At 38.6% G+C, this 25,514-nt stretch overlaps 1 protein-coding gene across 22 annotated transcripts in view; it reads left to right on the top strand.

Moving 5' to 3' along the window:
- The first annotated feature begins 8,126 nt into the window (after nucleotides 1-8,126).
- LOC308618329 (uncharacterized protein) overlaps nucleotides 8,127-25,514 on the top strand; it is a 465,534-nt gene continuing 448,146 nt past the window's right edge. For all 22 annotated transcript variants that reach the window (XR_014015997.1, XR_014015998.1, XR_014015999.1 and 19 more), the window contains exon 1: nucleotides 8,127-8,376. Coding sequence is in view for 18 of the 22 variants with exons in the window: in XM_081236021.1 (XP_081092147.1) it covers nucleotides 8,343-8,376 (34 nt within the window). In the remaining 4 variants the exon portion in view is untranslated. The remainder of the gene's footprint in view (nucleotides 8,377-25,514) is intronic.

Genomic DNA, 25,514 nt, shown 5'->3' with positions numbered 1-25,514 from the left:
GTCTGTGGTTGTGATGGCATATTCTCTGTTGTTTTGATTAAGATTTAGTTTTAGGCAGGTACTGTGTACTGCGTCATAGGAGTGAGACCTCATGATACTGTTGCTCACCTAGCTGGAGAAGAGCTTCTGTGGTCTGGGCCAGCACTTGTTCTTGCTCCTCCTTTAAAGGTAGAGAGTTGTTTTTCTATTCCAGTCCCTTAGCTACAGTGGATTTCAACAGTGCCTTAGGGGAAGGGAGACAGGGCTTGTTTCCCTTCTTCAACAGTTGAAGGCCTTTGATCCTAGGAGAGATTGGAGAAAAGGATCCAAGTAGGGGTGTGCTTTTCCAACAGACTGTTCCCTCACCAGGAGTGCATCTCGAGGGAAGCTTACTTAATACTCTCACAGTGTTTTTGTGAAAATTCTGCAAGGTCTCTGCAGAGTGGGTTTGCAAGTGTGAGCAATTACCCCTTATGTTTGCAGCCCATAAGGGTTCTATATTCTCCGATTAGCCAACACTCAGCCTGTAAAAATTCTTTAAATATATATATATATTTTTTGCGGTATGTGAGCCTCTCACTGTTGTGGCTTCTCCCGTTGCAGAGCACAGGCTCTGGACGCGCAGGCTCAGCGGCCATGGCTCACGGACCCAGCTGCTCCGCGGCATGTGGGATCTTCCCGGACCGGGGCACGAACCCGTGTCCCCTGCATCAGCAGGCGGACTCTCAACCACTGTGCCACCAGGAAGTCCTCTTTTGAGGACTCAGCCATGGCCGCTGAGCCTGCACTCTGCAACAGGAGAGGCCACAACAGTGACAGGCCCGCGTACCGCAAAAAAAAAAAAAAAAAAAAAATTTTAGATGAATTCTTATTACATGTGTCCAGGAGCATCTACCCCGGGTCATCAAGTTCTTGCTTTCCATTTATCCTTGGAGTGCATTTTTTTTTTAGATTTCAGGTTAGTTTGTTGCCCTGCAACCTCAGCCAAATGATGGGTTCAAGTATCGTAGATTTTCCAGCATTTTATTGTTGCATACTCAGTGTGAGATTATATGGAACTTAAGAATTGAACCACCGCACCTTGAGTATAGAATTGAAGCAGGTATTGAAGGCATAAGGACTCAAGCAGGACAGCCAATCTATACTGTTCTATTCATAGCACTTGGCTGTTGGAGTGCTCCCAAACTGAAAATTCTTGTTCCTCTTCTGGTAGAGAAGATACTTCTATTTAAGGCTCTGTGTCTAAGAGGTTGGATTAGTGATTCTTGACCTCTTTAGAGTAGCAACAATGTAGTAAAAGAGTTGGATTTTGCTATAATCCTTGTTTTCAAGTATCCTTGATAGGTGATTTTAAAAAAAGCAGGAAAATAAAAAAGAACAATGGTAAAAAGACAACTGAGTTCAGAATAGTGCTGAACAGTGCTGGAAAACCTGCTGGCCATCTCAGTTCTCTCATATCATGGCATCCATTTACTGATAGTCTTAAAGGGTATTTGACCAATTTAACATTGATAATACATGGTGAGACTGCTGACTTTTTGGTCTGTTCATTTATATCATCTGACTATACAAGCATGGAGCCTGGTTGGATCAGAGGATGGAGCAGCTATTATTTATTGCAAAATTTAGCCATCTCATTATAAGTGAATGAAACTCAAATTGTCAGAGTATCAAGTACAATAAAAGCTTTATCTGCTTTCCTGTCCTTCCTGCCAAATACACATGACAAACACACATTTCACTTCTGGAAAAGACTTAAAAGTACTCTGAGGTGAAAACTATTCAAAGGTCTCCAGTTTCTGCAGAGAGAACTCACAACAGCAAGGCAATTGCAGATCAGACTGATCTTCAAGGTAATAGGATACCCTTTAAATCCCTTGAACTATGTCTCTTTTGTATAAAACACTACAGAATTGTCAGAGAAGACAAAGGAGAATCCCATAGTACCTTTGAACCTTAAGCTTTAAAAACCTAATTCATTTTATATTCAGTTATTAAAAAATGTAGGTCCTTAAATCCTGATCTGTAGTTTTCTTGATGGGATTGTATTGCCACTGAACACTGACAATGACACTGTTTAAGTAGTGTTCTTTGTTCTACCTGCTCTCTCTCGCTTTTCTGTCACACCAAGGCCCCTCCTTTGTGGCTTAAAAATTCTATACAAACTCATCATTTTTATGCAGCTTTCACAGATAGATGTCCCCAGGGCCTGGTCTCTCAGCAACAGTACGGACCTCATGTCTGGTTCTTTGCACAGCTGAAACTAGCTGTGTGTGTAAGTATATGTTTTTATATATTCATATATTTATGTTTATCCTGTAAGACAGTGAGTCATATGCTTTTCAGATACCTAAAATATATCTACTTCCTTCACACCTCTGTACAACATCTAGTATACTGCTCTGCTTTATGGTGTTAGGAGTAGAATTAGGAGTAGAATGATATAAAATCAAGCTGTGAAAGTACTGACATTTGAAAAAAATCTTACTTGCCAATTATAATTGCAAACTGGTTGGAGTATAATATGCAAAGGAAAGATGCTAATTTTTATTGAGCAAAGGGTTATGGCCAGGCAATGATTTAATATATATATATTTCTCTTTAAATTCTCTCTCTTCTCTCTCCATATATATGTGCTGTTTGTGTATGTGTGTGTAATGCAGGCAGAATTAGAATTATTCCAGTTCTTATAGATGGGAAAAAATGAGCTCAAAAATTGAAGAGAGAATTTAAACATAGGAGTGTCTGCCTATAAAGCTAGTGGTGTAGTCAACCACTGACTCTGACTCCCCATGTAAACTCACCAGTGTTTCTCTTGACAGCCGGATGGGCTTCCATGAAATGCATAACCCATTAACTACCCCCCAGGGTAAGATTTTGGCACTCTTGGTACTTAAGTACCAATTTTACAAGAGCCCATATCGTGATACCAATTATGGAGCAATGTCCAGTTGGTCTTATTATTGAGATCTGATGGCTAATAAAGTCTACCTGGATTTAGAAATACCTGCTAAAGATAATACTTTTTTTTCTTCCCCCAAACAAACAATTTTTTATTGAAGTATAGTTGATTTACAATGTTGTGTTAGTTTCAGGGAAACTATAGCACAGTGATTCAGTTTTATATATATGTGTGTATATATATATATTCTTCTTCAGATTCTTTTCCGTTATAGGTTATTACAAGATATTGAATATAGTTCCCTATGCCATACAGTAGGTCCTTGTTGTTTATCTAGTTTATATATAGTAGTGTGTATCTGTTAATCCCAAATTCCTACTAATTTATCCCTCTCCCCCTTTCCCCTTTGGTGACCATAAATTTGTTTTCTATATCTGAGTCTATCTCTGTTTTGTAAGTTCATTTGTATCATTTTTTAGATTCCACATATAAGTGATACCACATGATATTTTCTTTCTCTGACTTACTTCACTTAGTACAATAATCTCTAGGTCTATAAATGTTGCTGCAAATGGCATTATTTAATTCTTTTTTATGGGTGAGTAATATTTCATTGTATATATATAACACATCTTCTTTATCCATTTATCTAACAATGGATATTTATGTTGCTCCTATGTCCTGGCTATTGTAATAGTGCTGCTATGAACTTTGGGGTGTATGTATCTTTTCAAATTAGAGTTTTTGAATTATATGCCCAGGATTGGGATTGTTGGATCATATGGTAACTCTATTTTTAATTTTTTAAGGAACTTCCGTACTGTTCTCCATAGTGGCTGCTCCAATTTACATTCCCACAGACATTGCAGGAGGGTTCCCTTTTCTCCACACCCTCTCCAGCATTTATTATTTGTGGACTTTCTCATGATGGCCATTCTGACTGGTATAAGGTGATACCTCAGTGTAGTTTTGATTTGCATTTCTCTAATAGTTAGTGACGTTGAGCATCTTTTTATGTGCCTTTTGTCCATCTGTATGTCTTCTTTGGAGAAATGTCTATTTAGGTAAAGATATACTCAAAGGTGTTATTGTATTGGGTCTTTGCATATAAATTCCTAGTGGACAGTAACTAATACTGGTTAATAAATAGGTGTCCTAGACATACATACAGCATTCTTTAACTGGGGTGGAAAAATGCTGTTTAAAATAAGAGTCAACTACAAAAGCTTTTGCATACAAGGGGAATAGCCAGATTGATATTGGAGAGATGGCTTTGTTTTGGAAATGGAAGAGATAACAGATATGACAGACTCACTCTTCCTGAATTCATGGCCTAAAACAGGGGTTTGGAAACACCTAGAAAACTAAAAATTCTGATGGCTGGGGTGAGGGCCCAGGCGTCAGTTTTTAAAACTCCCTGCATGATTTCAGTGTGCCACAAGTTTGGAAATTACTGGTCTAGAATCTTGCTACTCAAAGGGTAGTACGGGGTGCTTATTAGAAATGCAGAATCTTGGGCCTTCACTTCAGATCTACTGATCAGAATCTGTATTTTAACAAGATCCCCCAGTGGTTTCTATGTACATTAAAGCCCAAGAGGCACTGGGCTAGAAAAGTTTTCAACTTTGGCTGTACATTAGAATCACTTGGAGAACTTTTAAAATGTAATGATATTCTGGTCTCACCCACAGAGATGGTAATTCATTTGGTATAGGATGGGACCTGGTCTTTGGTATGCTATATGTTTCTCAGGTGATTCCAATGTACAGTCACTGTTGTGAAATAGAAGGCAAAGCTGAGTGCTGAATAACTTTGCATAAAAGAGAATCTAGAGGTAACTCAGGTAGCCTGGGAGATAGAAGTTAGGGACAGTATGAAAGGTGAGATTTAAGGATGCTTATGCTGGTTGATGCAGCAATGTGTTAGGAAGCTGGGCTGTTTGAGAGGAAAGTTTTTCCAATGAGAGATTTCCATGGTGGTAGGGAGGGAAGAATAGAGGTTGACTGAAGGACTTTAAAAACAAAGATGTGTAATATTTGGTTTCAGGTTGTTGACTTTGCTATGAAGCAGCATAAGAGGTGACCATGAGAGCATTTGACCCTAGTAGTTCTCAGAATTCTTGTGAAATATGTAAAATCCTCCAAGGATTAGGAAGGATGAAGCCTTGACCTACTTAAAATATAAACTACAGGAATAGTGACCCCAGAAAATTGGAGAACTTAAAGATGGAGGCATCTTGTTATCAGGCATTTGGGAAATAAACTTATCATATAAGGATAGTTCATACTTTGATCACCAGCTGCTTCTTCAGGAATGAGTAATATCTCTCCAGTTTGAATCTAGGTCAGTATATCATTCTTGCTTTTTGGTTATCTAGCCTTCTTTTTGCTCAATCATGCTGCCTTCTTCTTGAGTTTCATGTTGTCCATTTATTGTTATATGTTGTCCAATAGTTGGAGGGTCTTTCAGATTCTTATGTCTAGTTATTAAGGCAGTAAAACTTTTCATTCTTTTTTTAATTGAAGTAAAATTGACTTAACAAGATTATATTAGTTTCAGGTGTACAACATAGTGAGTTGATATTTTTATGCATTATGAAATGATCACTATGATGTCTAGTTACCATTTGTCACCATACAAAGTTATTACCTTATTATTGACTATACTCCCTATGCCATACATCACATCCCTGTGACTTATTTATTTTGTAATTGGAAGTTAGTACCTCTTAATCCCTTTTGCCTATTTAGCTTATCTCTCCACTCCCCTACCTGCTAGCAACCACCAGTTTGATCTCTTGTACCTATGAATCTATTTCTGTTTTATTAGTTTTGTTCATTTGTTTTGTTTTTTAGATTCAATGTATAAGTAAATCATATGCTTTTTATCATTCTTTGTCTGACATATTTCACTTACCCTCTAGGTCCATCTATGTTGTTACAAATGGCAAGATTTCATTCTTTTTTAATGGCTGAGTAATATTCTATGTATGTATATACCACATCTTCTTTTTCCATTAATTCCTCTGTGGACAGTTAGGTTGCTTCCATATCCTGGTTATTGTAAATAATGCTATAATGAACACTGGGGTACACATATCTTTTCAAATCGGTGTTTTCATTTCTTTCAGATAAATATCCAGATGTGGAGTTGCTGGATCATATAGTTCTCTTTTTAATCTGATGAACCTTCATACTATTTTCCATAGTGGTCGTACAAATTTACATTTCCACCAAGAATGCACAAGGGTTCCCTTTTGTCCATATCCTTGCCAACACTTGTTCTTTTTTTCTTTTTTTTTTGATAATAGCCATTCTGACAGGTGTGATGTGATATCTCATTGTGATTTTGACTTGCATTTTCCTGGTAATCAGTCATGTTGACAACCTTTACATGTGCCTGTTGGCCATTAGTATGTCTTCTTTGGAAAAATGCAGGCATGGGGTCTTGTGGTGCCCTGTGCTGGGGCCACCTTTAGGGGATTGCTGTAGCTGGTATGGTCGAAGGGCCTGGGGTGCACTGGGGCAGCCTTGGCAGACCACCTAGAGTGTGAGCCATATTTCCACCTTGCTATCAAGGTGGAGGAGGAATGCAAAATATGGTGCTCTCTGGAACCTTTGACCAGAGAGAGTTCCAGCAGTTCCCCACTTTTTTGGCAGATGCTCTGGGGTTAGTAAATGGATTTCCTTAATGTATAGTCTAGGTGCCCTTTAAAATCACTGTTTTTTCATTGTGTCCCAGGGTGAGTGAGTCTACCACCTGGCTTCTCAGTGATATCCCTCCCTAATGCAGATTGCTGTGTTGGGTGTGGGGTTCCCATCGGTACCATGTCTCTGTCTTTCCTACCCACCTCTGTGCAATCCCTCTGTTGTTTGCTGTGCAGAATCTGTTATCAGCCCTCAGTTCTTCTTCAGGAAGAACTGCTTTATGTGTAGGTGTCTATTCACTGTGTCTGTGGTAGGAGGTGAGTTCAAGGTCTTCTACACCACCATTTTTAAACTGGAAAACCCAAGACTTTTCATTCTAACTTTTTATCTCTGATTCTTTGTCATTACATCCAGTCACCCCTAAGCAGTGAAGAAACTTTTCTGATTGCTGAGTGAAGGATATATGCCCCTCCCTTTTTTTTTTTTAAAGGCAGGAAGGAAAAGCTTATTCTTGTTTGTCTTAAGTATTTGACATATGATGGAGTTAATCCTTTTCAGATAACATCTCTAGTTAATTCAATCAAAATGAGACTCACTTTTTTAAACTTTAAAAAAAAATTTTATACCTTTATTGGAGTATAATTGCTTTACAATGTTGTGTTAGTTTCTGCTTTATAACAAAGTGAATCAGCTATATGTATACATATATTCCCATATCCCCTCCCTCCCTTTTAAGCACTTTAGATCTACACAATTCCAAGAAGTCATCTGTATTTTTTCTCAGAGCAGACAAATGGAGAGTGCATTAATTCTTTTAAATAATGAGACAAACATAAAAAAAGCCAAATGACAAACCTAGAACTCTCTTTCCCTCTAAAATAAGAGGGGTCATTTATCTACACCTTCTAATTTCAGAAGGAAGTATAAAAAACTCCCCTTGAGGCATCCAGGTCATTTGTATTAAACTTAGGTACACATTCATGTTTAGTGTAGCTGTATCTTATATCTATGACATTTAATCCAAAGGAAATATTAAGTATAGTTGCAAGGTTAAGATATTGAGCAAGCAGATTCTCAAGGGAGGAAATGCTTACTTCATTTCATCTAACCTCTCCTGCCTCCTTTCTGAAAGAAGTAGGACTAGAAGTAGGAGTTGGGAAAGATTTTGTGTTTAAGGTGGTGACATGTTTTCCAAAAAATGCTATTTTTGTGTATATCTTATCTTGGAGCACATAATAGAGTGGGACTTCTTTGGAGCTTTTGCTCTTGCACAGAAGTGTCAATGTGAAAAATTGGCTAAAGGCTGAGTGTGGACAGTGTGCACAAGCGTGAGTGTAAGGTAAAAATCAGACGAGAGAAGGCAAGATGATAATAGCAAGGCACTCTCCCTCTACCTGTCAAGTAGTATATAATTTTCACTCTCAAAATTTAGCATAAAATTTCTCTAAATCAGAATCAGCCAATGCATGAATCTCATACATTGTGCTGTTTAGCCGAGTAGAACCACATTTTTCCTTTGTGAGTCAGTATGACACAAAATGACTAAAACTAATTTTTCCTCTATCAGTCTTTACTTCATGTTAGGTTCCACCCAGAAAGTGAGCAAAGGGTGTCTAGGAAGCCAGCCTAGGGATAAAGGAAGAAACTGCTTAAATAACTAGAGCAGCAGTCTGTGGACATTTAGTGAAGAGGCTGCCCTCCATAACATTAGACTTGCCACAGAGGAAGAGATGCTAAAAATTGGCCTCTAGACTAAATTAGTAGCTGGGAGGAATTCAGTGAGTCCATTCTGAAATCCGAAGTCCTGAATTGCTATGCAACATCCAGAACATCAGCAGGATGCTCATGGTAAGATTTCTGTGTTACCAAGAAAAGGGTAAATCCTATTGTGTATGTTATTTGAGCAGGGAGGAGTCCTATATATCTCAGTGAGCTTTTCAACACAATGATTGCATTGTTTGTAATCAGATGTAACGGGTTAAGATTTCATTATTCTAAATATTCACTTACTTGGATGACCTACTCTCCATCTTCCTGGATACTACTTTGGGTAACTTAGATGTCATGATATAAATATTTAGTTCTCTCTTAGTTACCAAATAGCATGCTTCTTCCTCATCTCATCTTCTGCTTGCATCTGTCCTTTTAACAGCGTACTAATATTACCATTGCAAGTTAATTTAAAATTGTATTTATTTGGTTGCTTGTTAAAGTATGTTGGTATGAACTTCTCCCTCTTTCCTTCCGTTTCTCACGCACATACTTCTTAAACCCGACCAAACATAATTTGATCAGACTGTTCCCCTGCTTCCTCTCTAGACTCTCCATTCTGTTTCTCATCTCCTATATTGACACTAACACCTAGAGAGTTTGTTTCTCGGTCATTGTCATTGCTCACCTCCAATTTTAGCTCTTCAAATGATATCACCCTTCTCTCTCAACACATATGCAACTAATTTAGCTGCTCGACATGTTTACTCCTCACATTTATACCAAACACATTTAAACTTTCACTTTTCATTTGCATCTGCATTTCATCCTCTTTAGAAGAAAGCTCATACAAGAGAAGCATCTGCCAGAGCTGCAGTTCTTCCTTCAATTTCATTGTGCTTATTTTTTTCTTTTCTTTTTTCAACTCATCTAGTAATGAGAGAAACTACACCAGGGTTGTGTAATACTTGGCTCTTAACATCTCAAACAAGGTACTAGTACCTCCTTAATAAATTTATACCTACGTAAATATTTTTGGGAGTGATATTTCTCCATGTGTATGTATTTCACATGGATGGATGCACATGGTCATGTATATAACATATACTTATTATAAGGTTAGAAGATTGGCAACTTAGCTTTCAATTCCTGTTAAGCAGGAAACAAACCGGTCTCTTCTTTAGCACAAAAGCACCAAAGAGTTAGTGTTGTCTGGCAGTTGCTTTCAGGTGAATGATCAATTGTTCCTTTGCTTCCAGTTCTACTAGTAAAATCTCTATCATGAACCAGAAATACTCCAAAGCCACAGTGCACCCTTTCAGTACTTTCAGACTCTAGCTCAGGCCCTAGATTTTGTCTTAGACACTCAAGAGTTTTTTTCATTTAATTGTATCCATATAATAATTTCTTGGTCTCTACTTCAGAATTTGCTCAAGTATAATTAAATAACTGCAAACGCTGCTGCTGCAGGCAGTATAAGGGTAAGAAGACAGGCTGGTGTGATAGCCAAGCCACAGGCCTAGAAGTGATCATTTATAATGTGCAGTGCTTTGTGACCCTCAGCTACTTTTTGCCTAGTTTCGTTTTTGGTAAGTTGGGGCCAGTGTGGGTTGATAGTGAGTATTGACATGGCTTATATTAAATAAATAGACAAAAATATGATGTACTTCTTAAATCACAGAATCCTACTTTGTTCTAACCTTCAGTGACACTTTCTCAGATTATCTGGATTTTATGTTCATGGCTCCTTTTGTGCCTGAAGGATTTCTAAAAGTCATTCTACGTGTCATTGTTTTTTTCTTCTTCAGATGTAGGGTTATCCATTGATTCTATATGCTACTAACCTCATCTTGTGTGACCTCGGGAAATTCATTAACCTGTCCACGCCTTCGGGCTAGTATAGCTCCTGCACAATACAATACACAAATCAATCTTTTTTTCTGTGTACTTGCTTCTATTCATTTGTCTTCCAAAGCACCTCAGTTTCTCTTTTCCCAGGTCTGTAGTTATTCAGAGCCTGGGTAACCTGTTGACTGGAAGCTTTAACTTCTGCTCCCCTTCATAAACTATGAAAAGCTTCTCTTGCTTGGTCAACACAGCCTGTTATTAAGAATCTGTGTTGCAAGTATCTATTATACTCTACCTTGGTTTAGAAGAAAAGTTACCTTTTGGAAACGTAGGCACCTGGTGAACAAGAATTTTAGTGAGGGGTTTTTAACATTTCACACCAATGGTATTAATAGAGGTAGGAAACACTGCCTTAGCTAGAAGGGAATTAAAAGCCTTCCAGTAAAGCTTGCTGCACTTTTCTCCTCAGGAAATTCTTGTACTGTAGCTCACAGTGCCTGTCAAACATGGTAATGTGTCTGTAAATTTCAGTTGACAGAAAACACATCAGTTAATCAGCAACCTCAGAAAGTAAACAAAGCTGAGCCACAGAGAGCGACTGCTAAGCAGCCAGTGTGGTTCCTAGAGGTGATGTTAGGAAACGCATACGGAGACTAGAAGGAGCACCAAAGATAATTCTCTTTATCCTGGGTGGGAAACCACCTGCCCTCCAGTCACTCCCAGAACGCTGTGACATTAAATACTTGCCTGTCTCACATGGCTGGTAATTAGCTGGTAGGCAGTGTACCTTAATGCTCTACACCAGGGGTCCCCGACCCCTGGGCCTCGGACCGCTGATGGTCCTCAGTCCTCGGCCGGTTAGGAACCAGGCTGCACAGCAGGAGGTGAGTGGTGGGCGAGCGAGCGAAGCTTCATCTGCCGCTCCCCACCGCTCCCCATCGCTTGCATTACAGCCTGAACCCTCCCCCCGGCCCCCACCCCGTCAGTGGAAAAATTGTCTTCCACGAAACCGGTCCCTGATGCCAAAAAGGTTGGGGACCACTGCTCTATACTTTGTCATCCAAACCCTGTCCATCTTTCTCTTTTTTCTTTTTCTGTTTTAAAAAATTACACACACCATCATTACGATAAAACTGCTGAGAATATAACAAATACACATGTACCTGCCTGGAATTAATAAATGGGGCCATTTTCATTCACATTGTTTTGAACTTAAAGCACAGATAAAGTTGACTTTCTTTCCTCCACCTAACCAGTTCCATTTTCCTCCCTACTTCCCTCACAGAGAGAACCATTTTCTGAACCTGATGTGATCCTTCCAGTCAGTTTCTTTAAACTACTTATAAATATAGCCCTGATACATATAATTTTTTGTATGTGTAAAAAGTACATGAATGTTAGCCTTGTGTACTTTACCTAATTATTTCCCTGCTCTCTATATTATACTTTCGTAGCCCGTCTTTCCTTTTATTTTTTCTTGCATATTCTTTCTCCTCATTTATACTTGTATCTGTCTCATTCCAGTCCCTTCACTTTTCTCCTTCCTCATCCTTGTGCTATTATCTTACTTACAGCGTGCACACACACACACACACGCACGCACATGACTATCTAAACTGTACACTAAAAAAAAATCCTTCATAGCAAGCCCTACCCATCTGCTTGCTGGTGGACCTTCCCATATGTACCAAAAGAGCAGTAAGTCTACACCACCAAAGGAGGATAAGTAAAGGAGCATGAAGTCTTCAACCTCTTGACGAACTCAAGTCTCTAATAATCTTCTTGTGGAAAATGACCACTTTGAGAGTGATATATAAGCCTTGTTGGGGATTGACCATTGCAGTGACTAGTGCGTTAAATTAATGTGGCTGCCTCAGTCTCATCTTAATTTGCGTCTTCCTTGGTTATGGAAGCAGCTGAGTTTCTGACTACAACTTGCATAGGGTTGTAAGGGATTCGACATCTCAAAGGAGTTCACTTTTTCCCCAGTGGTTTTGTGACTAGGTCTTAGAATGTCCCTAGAGAATAATCTCTGTACTGTATACACCTCCTGTTGTAATTTTCTGGTCCACTTACTGAACTCCCACTCAGATCAAAGGGCCATATGTATTGACTCACTAAATTCTTGACCAACTCCTGCCCTCTCCTAGGTTACCTGATGCTTTTACCATGTGTCTTCTTTACCACATGTTCCTACCCTCAGTCAAATACTGACACTCAATTGTATTTCCTTGTGCACTTTTGATTTACCTCTTCCTCTTGCAAGAGAACCAAAGAGCATGCTTATACTCAGACAAATGGCAAACCTCTTCCAAGGAGCCATTATGAATATCCTCCTCTTCATTTGCACAAAACTTTCACGTGCACAAGGCATACTGAAGAGAGGAGGCAGAGAAGTAAGGTATTGTTTCCCCCACCACTGATTTGCTCTTCTTAGAATACTTCTTTTCTATGTAGTTGGTCCTTGATTCATTCACAGTTTAGTTTTGTCTGTCCAAGTGGATTTAATGTCTTTGAGGGTAAGGCTCATGGCTATGTCATTCAATGTAGTTGTGTGAAGCAGGCCCTACCTAAGGAGCCCTCTGTACCACAGGCATGCTGAACTTTTTTTTTTTTAGTTTCTTGAATACAGTATGAATATACCGTAGGTCCTTGAACACACAGTTTCCCGTGCTTGGAGCATCCCTAATATAAACCCTACCCCCACTCCAACTCCCATCCCAGTTCACCCCAAATTTTCATCTGGATAACTCATCCTCATATATCATGTCTTAGCTTAGACAATGCTGTTTCCAAGGGATCTTCCTAGATATTCCAAGTCTGAAAAATCTCCTCGTCACTTACCGTATTCTGTCCTATTGCTGATTTACTTTTGTGCTGTCCTGAGGAGATTGCAATCTCTGTGTCTGTCGTGTTCAGATTGTACCTTGAACGCCTGGCACAGAATCTGGTACATAGTAAAAATCTTCCAATGAACCAGTGGTCTAGATTGCGGGGGCTCTTATTTTTCTCTGTCCAACGACCTGGCAAAAGCATTTACCTTTTTTCTCACTTCCCCTTTTTTCTTTTCCTAGACAGTTTTCTTGAGCAAATTTCAGAGGAAGGAAAGTTGTTTTGCTCTTAACCTTTCTATGAGTTAATACATTGCACCTCTGCCCACTTTAACCAAGGGAGAAAAACATCTTTACATGTTTTTAGCTACTTGGGTTTACCTGGCTTAAAACCTTGAGTTTAAGGAGTATGAAACTTACCTTGCTAAAACCCTCATCCTAAGGAATATGAAGCACCTTTTGCAGAACTCATATTTCATTTTAAGAAAACTCAAATAATGCTCCTGATGACACATTCACCAATGTCTCCTGTGTATAATATATAGACTTTTTATCTTAGGATTTCACATGGCTTTATCAATACTAATTAACTGATGGAAACAAGGTCCCGTGTGTAGAGGTACAGAGATGGCATCAATAATAGCTCCTTTTATCATTGTGAACTAAGAAACCCCTAGATTCTTATCCACTAATGAGAAAATACACATCAAAAGTTATATTAGTCCAAGGCTTTTCTTTATCCAGGAGGCTTTCCTGCCTTCTGACAGTCATTCCTATGTAGACTATCCATGTAATTATTATTTGAATACTTTTGAAACTTTGACCCCTGAGTGGGTAGCCAAGCTGAACAACTTCTCGAATAGTTAAATAATTATTTTTTCCTTCGAGGTCCTTTGTACGTGAAAGGGGAAAAAAATCTGGTAGCTCATGTCAAAAAAGTAAGAAAGGCCCTGAAATGTACAAAATGGCAGTATACCGACTTACCACATTTACACTTACATTGTAGCTTATTTTAATATAAATTCAAGCTGCTAAAAATTACTCCCACAGGCAGCTGTGTAAAGTCATTGTTTTCCCCACACATTTCCTTGTAATAAACAAAGTCTTAGAGTAATTCCTTTAAATAGCTGTAGAGAAAATGAAAATTGTGTGCCAGTTTCCAAATTAGGAAACTTCACCTCAGTGCGGTGACTATCTCCTGAAGAGGGACTCCAGAGAGCTGAGGCTCCTCTCACTTGGGAGATCCTGCTCTTGTCTGGCGTTAAGGCCTTGCCTCCTGCGAGGCCAGTCTCCTTACTATGTAGAATAGGTGCCTTGGGGGAGCCTGGCACAAAAGGCTAGGTTCTGGAATCAGAGAATATTTGCTCAGATATTCTCTCTGCTGCCTTCTAGCTGTGTCATTTATAGTGATTTGTCACTTCTACTTACCTCCCAGGCTTGCTGTGAGGGTCACATTAGATAATATAAGTGAGGTATGAAGTACTCTGACCAGCACATAGCAGTTACTCAATAAATGTTAGTTCCTTCCTCTCTCCTCTGCTTGTGACTTTGCACCTTCTCTTTTCCGCTTGGTACATTCTCTTCTATCTTCTCACCTTCAAGGAACAGCACTTATAACACTCACTGTGAGAATTTCTTTGTGATTCCAGTCCACACTGAGTCACATCCTGCTTTAAAATGCTCTTAATTTTAGTTGGGGTCACCGGTTTATTATTGCATTTTTCTAGTTATACATGTAAGTATATACTGAATATGCAACAAAAATGTCTGTAGACTTGTGGCGTTTTATTTTTATATAGTTACCCTAATCTCTAACATTGTGGGTAGGTAATCTAGGGGTTCCAAACTATGTAATTGATTATTATTATCTAGGACTCAGGCAGATATGTCGAGAAGATGTCGAAAAGGCTAATCTCTAAAAAGACAAACACAGTGGTTTACCCACTTTGGGGTTTCAAGCTTCTAGTCAATTAAACAGTCATCCTTTCATTCTGTGAGCTGACCTACTTCTTATGATAAACTATCAGCTTGTTGAGTTTTTTTTTCCCCCCACATTTTTTTTCTGGAAAGATCAAAACAAACCCCAAATTTCTCACTCTGTTATTGCATTTGAATTTCAGTGACTTCGGATAGCTAAGCAATTATTGTACAGTCCCTTACTCTATTCATAAGGATTTAGACGATGGGTTTAATTTTGGTGGTGTGAGAAACAAGCTTCAGGGAAGATAACCAGTAACATTCCTGCCAACTGTGATCAAATACACTGAGGGAAGACAACATAGAGAAAGTTCTTTGGGAGCTGCTAACCAACATAAATTGAAGATGAGAGTCAGGCTTAAATTTAGCTAAGTCTATTTATAAGTGCATGAAAAAGTTCACAGCAAAAAGTTACAGACTGTTAGATAAACTAAAACACCTCAACACTTATAAACATATAAATAATTTCTTTCAATTGTTTATTTCTCTAAAGAAATTATCATCCATCATTAAATACACAAATCCCTGTGTGCCCCACCCCAGAGCACCTTAATTATATGGAGTTGCCCATTTGAGAAGCAACTCAAATGCAAAATGATACTTGTGATTCAAGAGTCTGGTATTGTGATTTTCCCCTTTAGGACTAAGGCAAATATATATTACAGTTTTTTCACTGGTTTCACTGATAGTGCTGGTTTATATCTGTTGTCTTGGCATAATCATTCATCGCACCTACTTTCACTATCGAATGTATTTTAGTTTGGACAACAAATTTTTAAAAATTCTTTTAGGGTCCTAGTTGCAGCTCTGTTTGTTTTCTGTGTTCACAGCATCTTATAGCCTGGGTCCTGTCTCTCCAGATGGGTATTTAGCGCCTGGCATAGCAGAGTTCTCCACCCATGTTGGTTAATGGTTCCTGTTGTTTGTTGAATTTTGTGCCTCCAAAAGAAAGTTTAATGTTCTAACCTCAGTACCTTATTTGGAAATCAGGTATTTACAGATGTAATCAGTTAAATGAGGTGATATTGGATTAGGGTGGGCCCTAAATCCAGTGACTGGTGTCTTTATGAGGAGAGAGAGATTTGAAGACACAGAGAAGACACAGTAAGAAGGCCATGTGAATGCTGAGGCAGAGACTGGAGTTATGCTGCCACAAACTAAGGAATGCAAAGGATTGCCAGCAACCACCAAATGCTAGAAGAGGCAAGGAAGGATCCCTCCCTAGTGTGTTTACAGGGAACGTGGCCCTGCCAACACCCTGATTTCACTAGTCTCCAAGCCTGTGAGAGAATAAATTTCTGTTGTTTTAGGCCACTCAGATTGTACTAATAAGTTACAGGAGCCCTAGCTAACACATTTTTTTCAATTCACCTGTTCTGGAAGATGACAGATAGGTTCTTTGGGGTTCACAAAGTGAAATTTGTATATCCTATATAACCCGAGGCTTAAGTCAGGCCATCCCAAATGTATACTTCAAATGAGGTGAAAATATATCCTCAATTTTGGCTACCTTAGAAAGTCTCCCAGATTGAACTTTGCATTTGACACAGAGTCTGTATTTTAAGTCAGATCACCCCAATTATACCTTTCAAATTTGGTGAAAATCTCATATAGTATGGTAACTGCAGGTAAACTGACAAGTTGTCAGAAACTCTTTAAAAATGTTTGTATAGACAGATAAATATGGATACAGATTTATTTATTATCCCTTTTTTTTCTTTTTTTTGCGATACGCGGACCTCTCACTGCTGTGGCCTCTCCCGCTGTGGAGCACAGGCTCTGGACATGCAGGCCCAGCGGCCATGGCCCACGGGCCCAGCCGCTCTGTGGCACATGGGACCCTCCCAGACCGGGGCACTATTATACCTTTTTAAACAGGGTGTCTATCTAGTTGTTTGAAAAATTGTATATCTCTGTATAGATGCAGCTATAGATATGGATATCTATCTGTCTCATCTTTCTATCTTTATGTCTATATCTCTATCTATATATGGTATTTTTCAAACAATTTCCATCCATTACTCTGACATATCTGTTTATCTTTCAATTGATAGATGGATCAATAGATGTTGATAGACATTCATATATAGATGTAGAGGTCGTTGTATATGTAGGAAATGCCACGAATAAAAACCAACTTTCAGAATACTTCACAATTGGATCTTGCTCATTTACACTGTATAAAGATATTGTACTGTTTCTGAAGCTGTCTTCCTTCTATTGCCAACTTCTATTCCATGGGAATAAAATCTACATGCTTTACTAATCTGCTGTTAGGATTTAGGGAAAACGTTCAAGGCCCGGTGGCACTAATGGCAGAGAGACCAGGAAGGGGTGGATGCTGCTGAAACCCTGCTGGGGAATAAGGAATGAGCCATCTGGACCTCCAGCTGAGGCCAATTGGATCCAGACAAGAGCTGCCAGCAGGAATGGTCTGGATCTGGATGAGGGCCATCCCTGCCTAAGGAAGTGGGCTGGTCCTCGAGCAGAGGGAAAGGGATGCTCTTCTCAGGAGAAAGGATTTGGAAGATAAGTTCTTTCAGAGGTCACAGTAGGGACAGACATGCTATAGTTATTAACACTGACTTAAGGCAGCAAGAGGATGAGCACTGTTGAGAACATAGAAGCATTCTTGATTTCTGTTCAGGGAATCATTTATTCTGGTAAAGAAGTCCACTCTTTGGCATTCTTGTCCCTTATATTTTAACTCTGCAGAGGTGTCATTTTACCTGAACCAAAGAGACCAACCTTTTTCTTCTGTCAATCGTACTTCAGATGTTATGTTTCCATTGAAAATTTCTTTCTTCTGATGTTGCCGTTCTCATTTCTTTCTTCTCAATTACTTTTGTATCAACTCTAGAAGAAAAGAAACATCCCCTGGTTCATCCATATCTTTCCTATTAGTATCTACAATATTTTGAAATGATGTAGTTTTAGTGTAATTATTACTTCACTTTTATAGATTATCTAGTTACTAGATTTGTATAAGCACCTCTTTAACTTTAGAGCAGGCAAAGGGTAACACTTGAACGAATTCTCATTATCTACTATAGTGTATTCATTAAGTTTAAAAATAAGATCTTGGTGAAATTTTGTTAAAATATGTAATTTTTTTTTTCTTTTTTTGCGGTACGCGGGCCTCTCATTGTTGTGGCCTCTCCCGTTGCGGAGCACGGGCTCCGGACGCGCAGGCTCAGCGGCCATGGCTCACGGGCCCAGCCACTCCGTGGCATGTGGGATCTTCCCAGACAGGGGTACGAACCTGTGTCCCCTGCATTGGCAGGTGGACTCTCAACCACTGTGCCACCAGGGAAGCCCTAAAAAATGTAATTTTTAAGTCTAGTTTAGATAAGAGGTGATTGAAGATGATTACTATACTTATTGAGTTGGCCTGTTCTTTTGCAGAATGAGTCTGTGGTGTTAGACACTTCTCTGTGCATTAGTATCATGAAAAGCATAGTAGCCATTGTTGCTCTGAGCACCATGACAGAGGACCCAAAGGAAAAGTCCTGACAATGAATTTTTAACTACCCTAAACCATTTTATTCATTTTTTTCTCATCAAGTTAATTGGTTTGGGTACTAACTGGACAATAAGTAAGCAATGATTTATTATTACCAGAAACGCACATCAGATCCCCTTGAGGAGTTTGACTAATTGTTTTTAAAATACTTGTGTCTAGGCCACCTCTAGAGCTTTTGATTCATTTATTCTAGGGTAGATACCAGCTATATGTAATTTTGAAAAACCATATCAGGTGAACCTGATATATACCCCTGAATAAGAGCCATTATTTTAAAGAATGTTTTGGTGTATATCATACACTCAGCAACCGAAAGGTTTCAATACTCTCCTAGTTTTTGTCTCATTGTTTTTCTTTCTTAAATTCTAAGATTATACTCTGTACATGTTGTCTCTGTACATGTGGGCCTGCAAACTCAAGGTCATCGAATTATTTATTCCTGGTAGAAATGTTTCCATAACTATGAATATCAAAGACTTTTATTGATATGTGAGCCTTAACCTTGTCCTTAATTTGATCCTCTGGCGATAGCAGGATGAACTAATCTAGATTTAGTCTTTTTTATTTCCTCCTTTACCCAATGCTGAGTAATAAAAGGACCAAGAGAGAGGTTGGCAGTAGTGAGCTGAAGCAAGGATCCTCATCACTCAGATAACTAGTCATTGGACATCCATTTCCTGGGTAATGGAGAGTAGACTGTAAAAGGCTGAGACAGATGCAGTAAAGTGAAAAGTGAGGTGGCTAACACAGTCTGCCTCAGCTGTAAACACAAAGCCAAATAAAAGAGCAGCAAAGGATTAACAAAATAAGAGAGGGTTAAATAGTATTGTAATAGACTATATTTCATTTGAGACTGTTTCTACTGGAACATATCACAGGCCTAAATTGGAAATAAAGTCTATTAAGTTTCAGTCAACCCATGAAATTATTACTGCAAACATTCATTATTTTTTGAAGCTGCCTATTGACAGCCCCTTGCCTGAAGAATGAATTATATACCCAAGTCACAGTGTAACACAGTCACTGAGTTTCAGATTATAAATTCATCACTGTGCTCATAAGCCCATGCCATTGTTTCAAGCAATATTAAGGTAAAATATATGTACATTTTGTAACTTTTTGTTACACTTTTAGTGAGATATGTTGCCTGATGGAAATCATAATGCCGAAAGTCAAAATGAGCCAGGTTATGCACAGAAGCCAAAATTAGAATATCCTTGTATGTTAAAATACAGGCATACCTTGGAGATATTGTGGATTTGGTTCTAGATGACCACAATGAAGCAAATCTTACAATAAAGAGAGTTACACAAATTTTTTGGTTTCCCAGTGCATATAAAAGTTATGTTTATGGAGCAGGGAGGGGGAGAAGGGATAAATTAGAAGTTTGGGATTAACAGATGCTCACTACTATATATAAAGTAGGTAAACAACAAGGACCTACCATATAGCACAGGGAACTATATTCAATATCTTATAATAACCTATAATTGAAAAGAATCTGGAAATGAATATCTATATACATATAGATGTTACTGAATCACTTTGCTGTACAGCTGGAACTAACACAATATTGTAAATCAACTACTTCAATAAAAAAGTTATGTTTATACTACACCATAGCCTATTAAGTGTGCAATGTTATTATGTCTGAAAGGAATGCATATACCTTAATTAAAAAATACTCTATTGCTAAAAAATGCTTTACCTTCAGCGAGTCGTAATCTTTTTGCTGGTGGAGGGTATTGCCTAGATGTTGATGGCTGCTGACTGATCAGGATGGTGGTTGCTGAAGGTTGGGTTGTCTGTGGCAATTTCTTAAAATAAGACAACAATGTGCTTACATGTGCTATAAGCACACAATACGTTGTTTTAGGCAGTCAGTTATCATTTAGAGCAGTTAAAATATTCAATTTCCAGTGCTCTTTATTTATTTCTGTAGATCCAAGATTCTGACTGGTATCATATACCTTCTGCCACATGTCTTGACCCCATCAAAATCATCCATGAAGTTTGGAATCAACTTCTTCCAAACTCCTGTTAATGTTGATATTTTGACCTCTTCCCATGAATCACAGACGTTCTTAATGGCATCTAGAATGGTGTAATCCTTTCCAGGAGGTTTTCAGTTGACTTTGCCCAGATCCATCAGAGGAATCACTATCTGTGGGACCTATAAGCCTTACAAATATATTTCTTTAATAATGAGACTTGAAAGTTGAAATTACTCCTTTATCCATGGACTGCAGAATGAATGTTGTGTTACCAGGCATGAAAACAACATGAATCTTGTACATTTCCATCAGAGCTCTTAGATAACCAGGTGCATTGTCAGTGAGCAGTAATATTTTGAAAGGAATCTTTTTTTCTGAACAGTAGGTCTCAACAGTGGTCTTAAAATATTCAGTAAGTCATATTGTAAGCAGATGTGCTGTCATCCAGGCTTAGTTATTCCATTTATAGAGCACAGGCAGAGTAGATTTAGCATAATTCTTAAGGGCCCTAGGATTTTTAGAATGGTAAATGAGCATTGGCTTCAACTTAGAGTCACCAGCTGTGTTAGCCCCTAATAAGAGAGTCAGCCTGTCCTTTGAAGCTTTGAAGCCAGGCATTGACTTCTCCTCTCTCACTATGAAAGTCTTAGATGACATCTTCTTCCAATATAGGGCTGTTTTGTCTACATTGAAAATCTGTTGTTTACTGTAGGCACCTTCATGAATTACCTTGGCTAGATCTTCTAGATAACTTGCTGTAGCTTCTACACCAGCACTTGCTGCTTCACCTTGCACTTTGATGTTATGGAGATGGCATCTTCCCTGAAGCCTCATGAACCAGCCTCTGTTAGCCTTCAACTTTTCTTCTGTAGCTTCCTTACCTTTCTCAACCTTCATAAAATTAAAGAGAGTTAGGGCCTTGCTCTGGATTAGCCTTTGGTTTAAGGGACTGTTGTGGCTGGTTTGATCTTCCATATAGACCACTAAAACTTTCTCCATATCAGCATTAAGGCTATTTTGCTTTCTTATTCTTCTGTTCACTGGAGGAGCACTTTTATTTTCTTCAAGAATTTTTCCTTGCATTTACAACTTGGCTAACTGTTTGGTGCAAGAGGCCTTGCTTTCAGCCTATCTTAGCGACTTTCGACATGTCTTCCTCCTTAAGATTTCTAGCTTTTGTTTTAAAGTGAGATATGTGTAACGCTTCCTTTTACTTGAACACTAGAGGCCATTGTAGGGTTATTGATTGGCCTAATTTCAATATTGTTTTGTCTTGGGGAATAGGGAGGCCCGAGGAGAAGGAGAGAGATGGGGGAATGGCCAGTTGGTGGAATAGTCAGAACACACAACATTTATCTATTAACTTCATGTCTTATATGGGCATGGTTTGTGGCACCCCAAAACAATTCCAAGAGTAAAATCAAAGATCGCTGATCACAGATCACCATAACAAATATAATAATAATGAAAACATTTGAAATATTGTGAAAATTACCAAAATGTGACACAGAGACGTGAGGTGAGCAAATACTATTGGAAAAATGGTGCTGACAGACTTGCTCACAAACCTTCAATCTGTAAAAGAAAATGCACTATCTGTTGAAGTGTAGTGAAGTTAAGCACAATAAAATGAGGTATATACCTGCATAGGATAGGGAATATATAGAGCTGAAGATGCAATTTTGGACGTATTTACAGAATGATCTTTCTATTATACGAGTAGATATTGTTCATTTGTCACTTATTCAATCAAATAAACATTTATTGGGCAGCTACTGTGTCCCATATACTGAGCTAGGCATTGGGAAAACAAAGTTGAGTAAGTAATGCTTCTAGTTCTTAAGGACAAATAGATATGTATGTCAAAGACTACAGGGTAGAAAGTAACTGCACCTTTATAGAGTTGTGTGTAATGGGCTATAGGAGCACAGAGGAGAGATGTTTAAATGGAACTTGGTAGTTAAAGGAGGACTTGCCAAAGAGGTGACATTTGAGCTGTCTTAAAGGGACGTCTTAATCCACATTACACTTCTGGTGTACATGGAGCAAAGGGCAAGAGAAAGTGAAAGAAAGTTACTCTGAAAAGTTAAATGAAGATGCAGATTCTTAATACCCTTTTAAGTCCTGTAGAAGGTCACACAGGTTTGATAGAGTTGCTAATCTTGGAGTTTGAATATCCACAATGCCTTATATTCTTGATCTTCTGGGCTACAAGTTTGTAAAAAATTCATTTTGAAAGTTGTTTTCTTAGTTTTATTTCTGAGCAATGAATTTTTGAGAGTGACAATTTCAACAAAGTATCTTTCTGTTATTATCTATATTCAGAGAAATTTGTCAATTTAGTAGGATTAAAAATTTCTCTTTTCTTTATTCATTTTGAGTTTGGTGGAGTACCTTATGCGGCAGTGCAAACAAACTAGGGAATGGATGATTCTCTTATGTAACAAGGACATTTTTAAGTGATCTGATACATTAGTTCTGATTAGAACAAAGTAAACTTCAGTTCGAGCTGAGATATCTAGGGCTCCTATTTACCAGAGCAAGACAAATGCTTTTTATAGGTCAGTGTACTTTCAGAATAGAATTTGATACATTTTCAGCATAAACAATGTTAAGAGCATTTAGATTTCTGTCTTACATTTACTGGGTCAATAGAAACCCAATAAATTTCTGTATTTCTCTTTGACTTGGCAGGGAAATACAGAAAGCACTTTTGTTTCATATTTTATAAGGATAATGAAGCATATAAACAAGAACATCCATATTCTGGTAGTAGTGAGGTAGTACTAAGGAAAAATATATTCATATTTAATTCTTTGAATAAAAACATAGTCTTTGAAAAGGAAATATTGGACATATGCTGAGTTAATTTGATGATCATGTACAGGAGAATCTTATCATGTAGTGTGGATATGGTTTACTACAGTGATCACATTGTACATACAGCTTGTAGACCACAGATTTGGTGTAATCATAGCCTGAGAATAAACTGAGTCACGAGATAAAGTATTTTGAGAAGTCTACGAATTAGGCTGAATTTAAAGGTTCCATAGAAAGTTCAATTTCTGGCAGCAACCAAAGAGAGATTCATTTTCTAATTTTTTTGGTACAAATTATGTACACCAAATGCCTTTCTTCCTCCTCCCCCATTTTATAAAGTTTTGGCAATAGGTTAACATGTGCCAGTGATAGAATTTCAAGTGCCTTGAGGATTATATAAGTACATGGTAGATTTAGGATAATCTGTGGATTTGATTTCTCTAAGCTCTCATTTTCCTATTCTGATCTTCCTCTTCCCTTCCTTTCTCTTTCTTCAAGTCACATAATAAGTCAAACTTAAAAACATCCCATTAATTTCTCATCTGATTGTTAGAAGATTATTTTTAAAAAGTCACCATCTTAGTCATATTGAGTATCTAACATACATGCTGCTAATGTAGGGGAATTGTCTTAAACCAATTGTCTCCCTTAAATTGATCTTAGGAAAAGGGAGATGTAGATAAGCAGCTGGGAGAGTGACCTATAATTTCTACTTTTTTAAAAGATTTGAACCTTTTGCATCTCCATTTGTCATTTTAAAATGTTTCCTATCTCATTTTCTGTATCCACCTCTGTGTTTGTTGCTCTAAGCTCATTAGATTTCTTGAAGTTCACCCAGTTTGCAGTGCACTTTCACTCCCCTGTGTCTTGACTCATGTTGGTCTCTCAGTCTCCATCTATTCAAACCCTTTACATCCTGATGGATCACCTCAAGGGTCACTGCCTAGGTGTGGTGGAAGGACATGGCAGACATATAAAGAGTCCTGGGCACAAGTGCTACCTCTCACAGCTTAGCTCTCTTGCGAGTTATTGGATCCCTTTGAACTTCAATTTCCTCTTCTGCAAATTAGGGATAATATAAGATTATTAAGTGAGAAAAGAAGTATTTTCCTTTTCCTCCTCAGCCTCTTTCTTTTGTGAAGCTTTTTCTGATGACCCTCATCAGTACCTCACAGAGAGTCCTTCCTTCCTATGTGTTACCATACTTGTTTTGCCTCAATAATAAAAGTTCTCTCTTGGGCTTCCCTGGTGGTGCAGTGGTTGAGAGTCCGCCTGCCAATGCAGTGGACACGGGTTCGTGCCCCGGTCCGGGAATATCCCACATGCCGCGGAGCGGCTGGGCCCGTGAGCCATGGCCGCTGAACCTGCACGTCTGGAGCCTGTGCTCCGCGACAGGAGAGGCCACAACAGTGAGAGGCCCGTGTACCACAAAAAAAAAAAAAAAAAAAAAAAAATATAGTACTCTCTTTTATTACAATTAAGTGTTTATGTGTCCACTTTCTGTAGTAAGCTGAAAGCCCCTTGAGGGCAGGGACATTATTTAGCCTAGTGCATACTAAACATTCAGTAAAAACATGATGGCATTTAGTAAAGTGGAAATTATGTAATACTTCTGTCCCACCTCTTCCAATTTTCTATACCCAGAATCATCTGTAGGCATTTTCTAAGATCTGATGTTATAAATACATATGACACTGAAGTTGTGACAGACAGTAGCATCATCTCAACTTATTTTGTCTACTTAGTGGTTTGTTTTGTTTTTTGTTTGTATCTTAGGATCAGAGAATTGAATCATTCCTAAGTGAACATATTCTTAGGTTGTTATTACATTTCAGGATGCCTTGGTTTCTTGTTTAGGTTAAGTTTCTGTCTATGATCACCTGCAGGTAGATCTAAATTGGGTACATTGTTAGGGCAGTGATGAGATAAAAAGCATGACTGCTTTCTTCCCTGGGCCCCGCTTTATGGGGAGCTATAGCACTGCACAGCAGTGAAGTGTTCTTCCTCGCTTTGCCTACGTAGGCCCCTTCCAGAAGTGCAGTGCAGGCGAAAAGGTGTAGGTGATGAGTGCATGTGTGCTATGTGTGTCTGAGAAAGAGACAGGGGCTGGGGGTGGGGAGGGAGTGCAAGCACACTGGGTGATGTGATAAAACATTTGGCATGCTTCTACATCTGTTGGGAAGAGCCAGCCAAGCCACCTGTTGTATTTCAGTTCTCCATTCCTCAGGGACCTGGCTGCTTGCAGCAAAAGGTTTAAGATAGCAGAAATCCACAAGAGTAGAG

The sequence above is a fragment of the Mesoplodon bidens genome (assembly GCF_964165515.1).
Source record: "Mesoplodon bidens genome assembly, chromosome: 5".
NCBI lineage: Eukaryota > Metazoa > Chordata > Mammalia > Artiodactyla > Ziphiidae > Mesoplodon > Mesoplodon bidens.
Note: the sequence above shows the minus strand (reverse complement) of the source record. Positions and strands in the feature narration are given on the sequence as shown.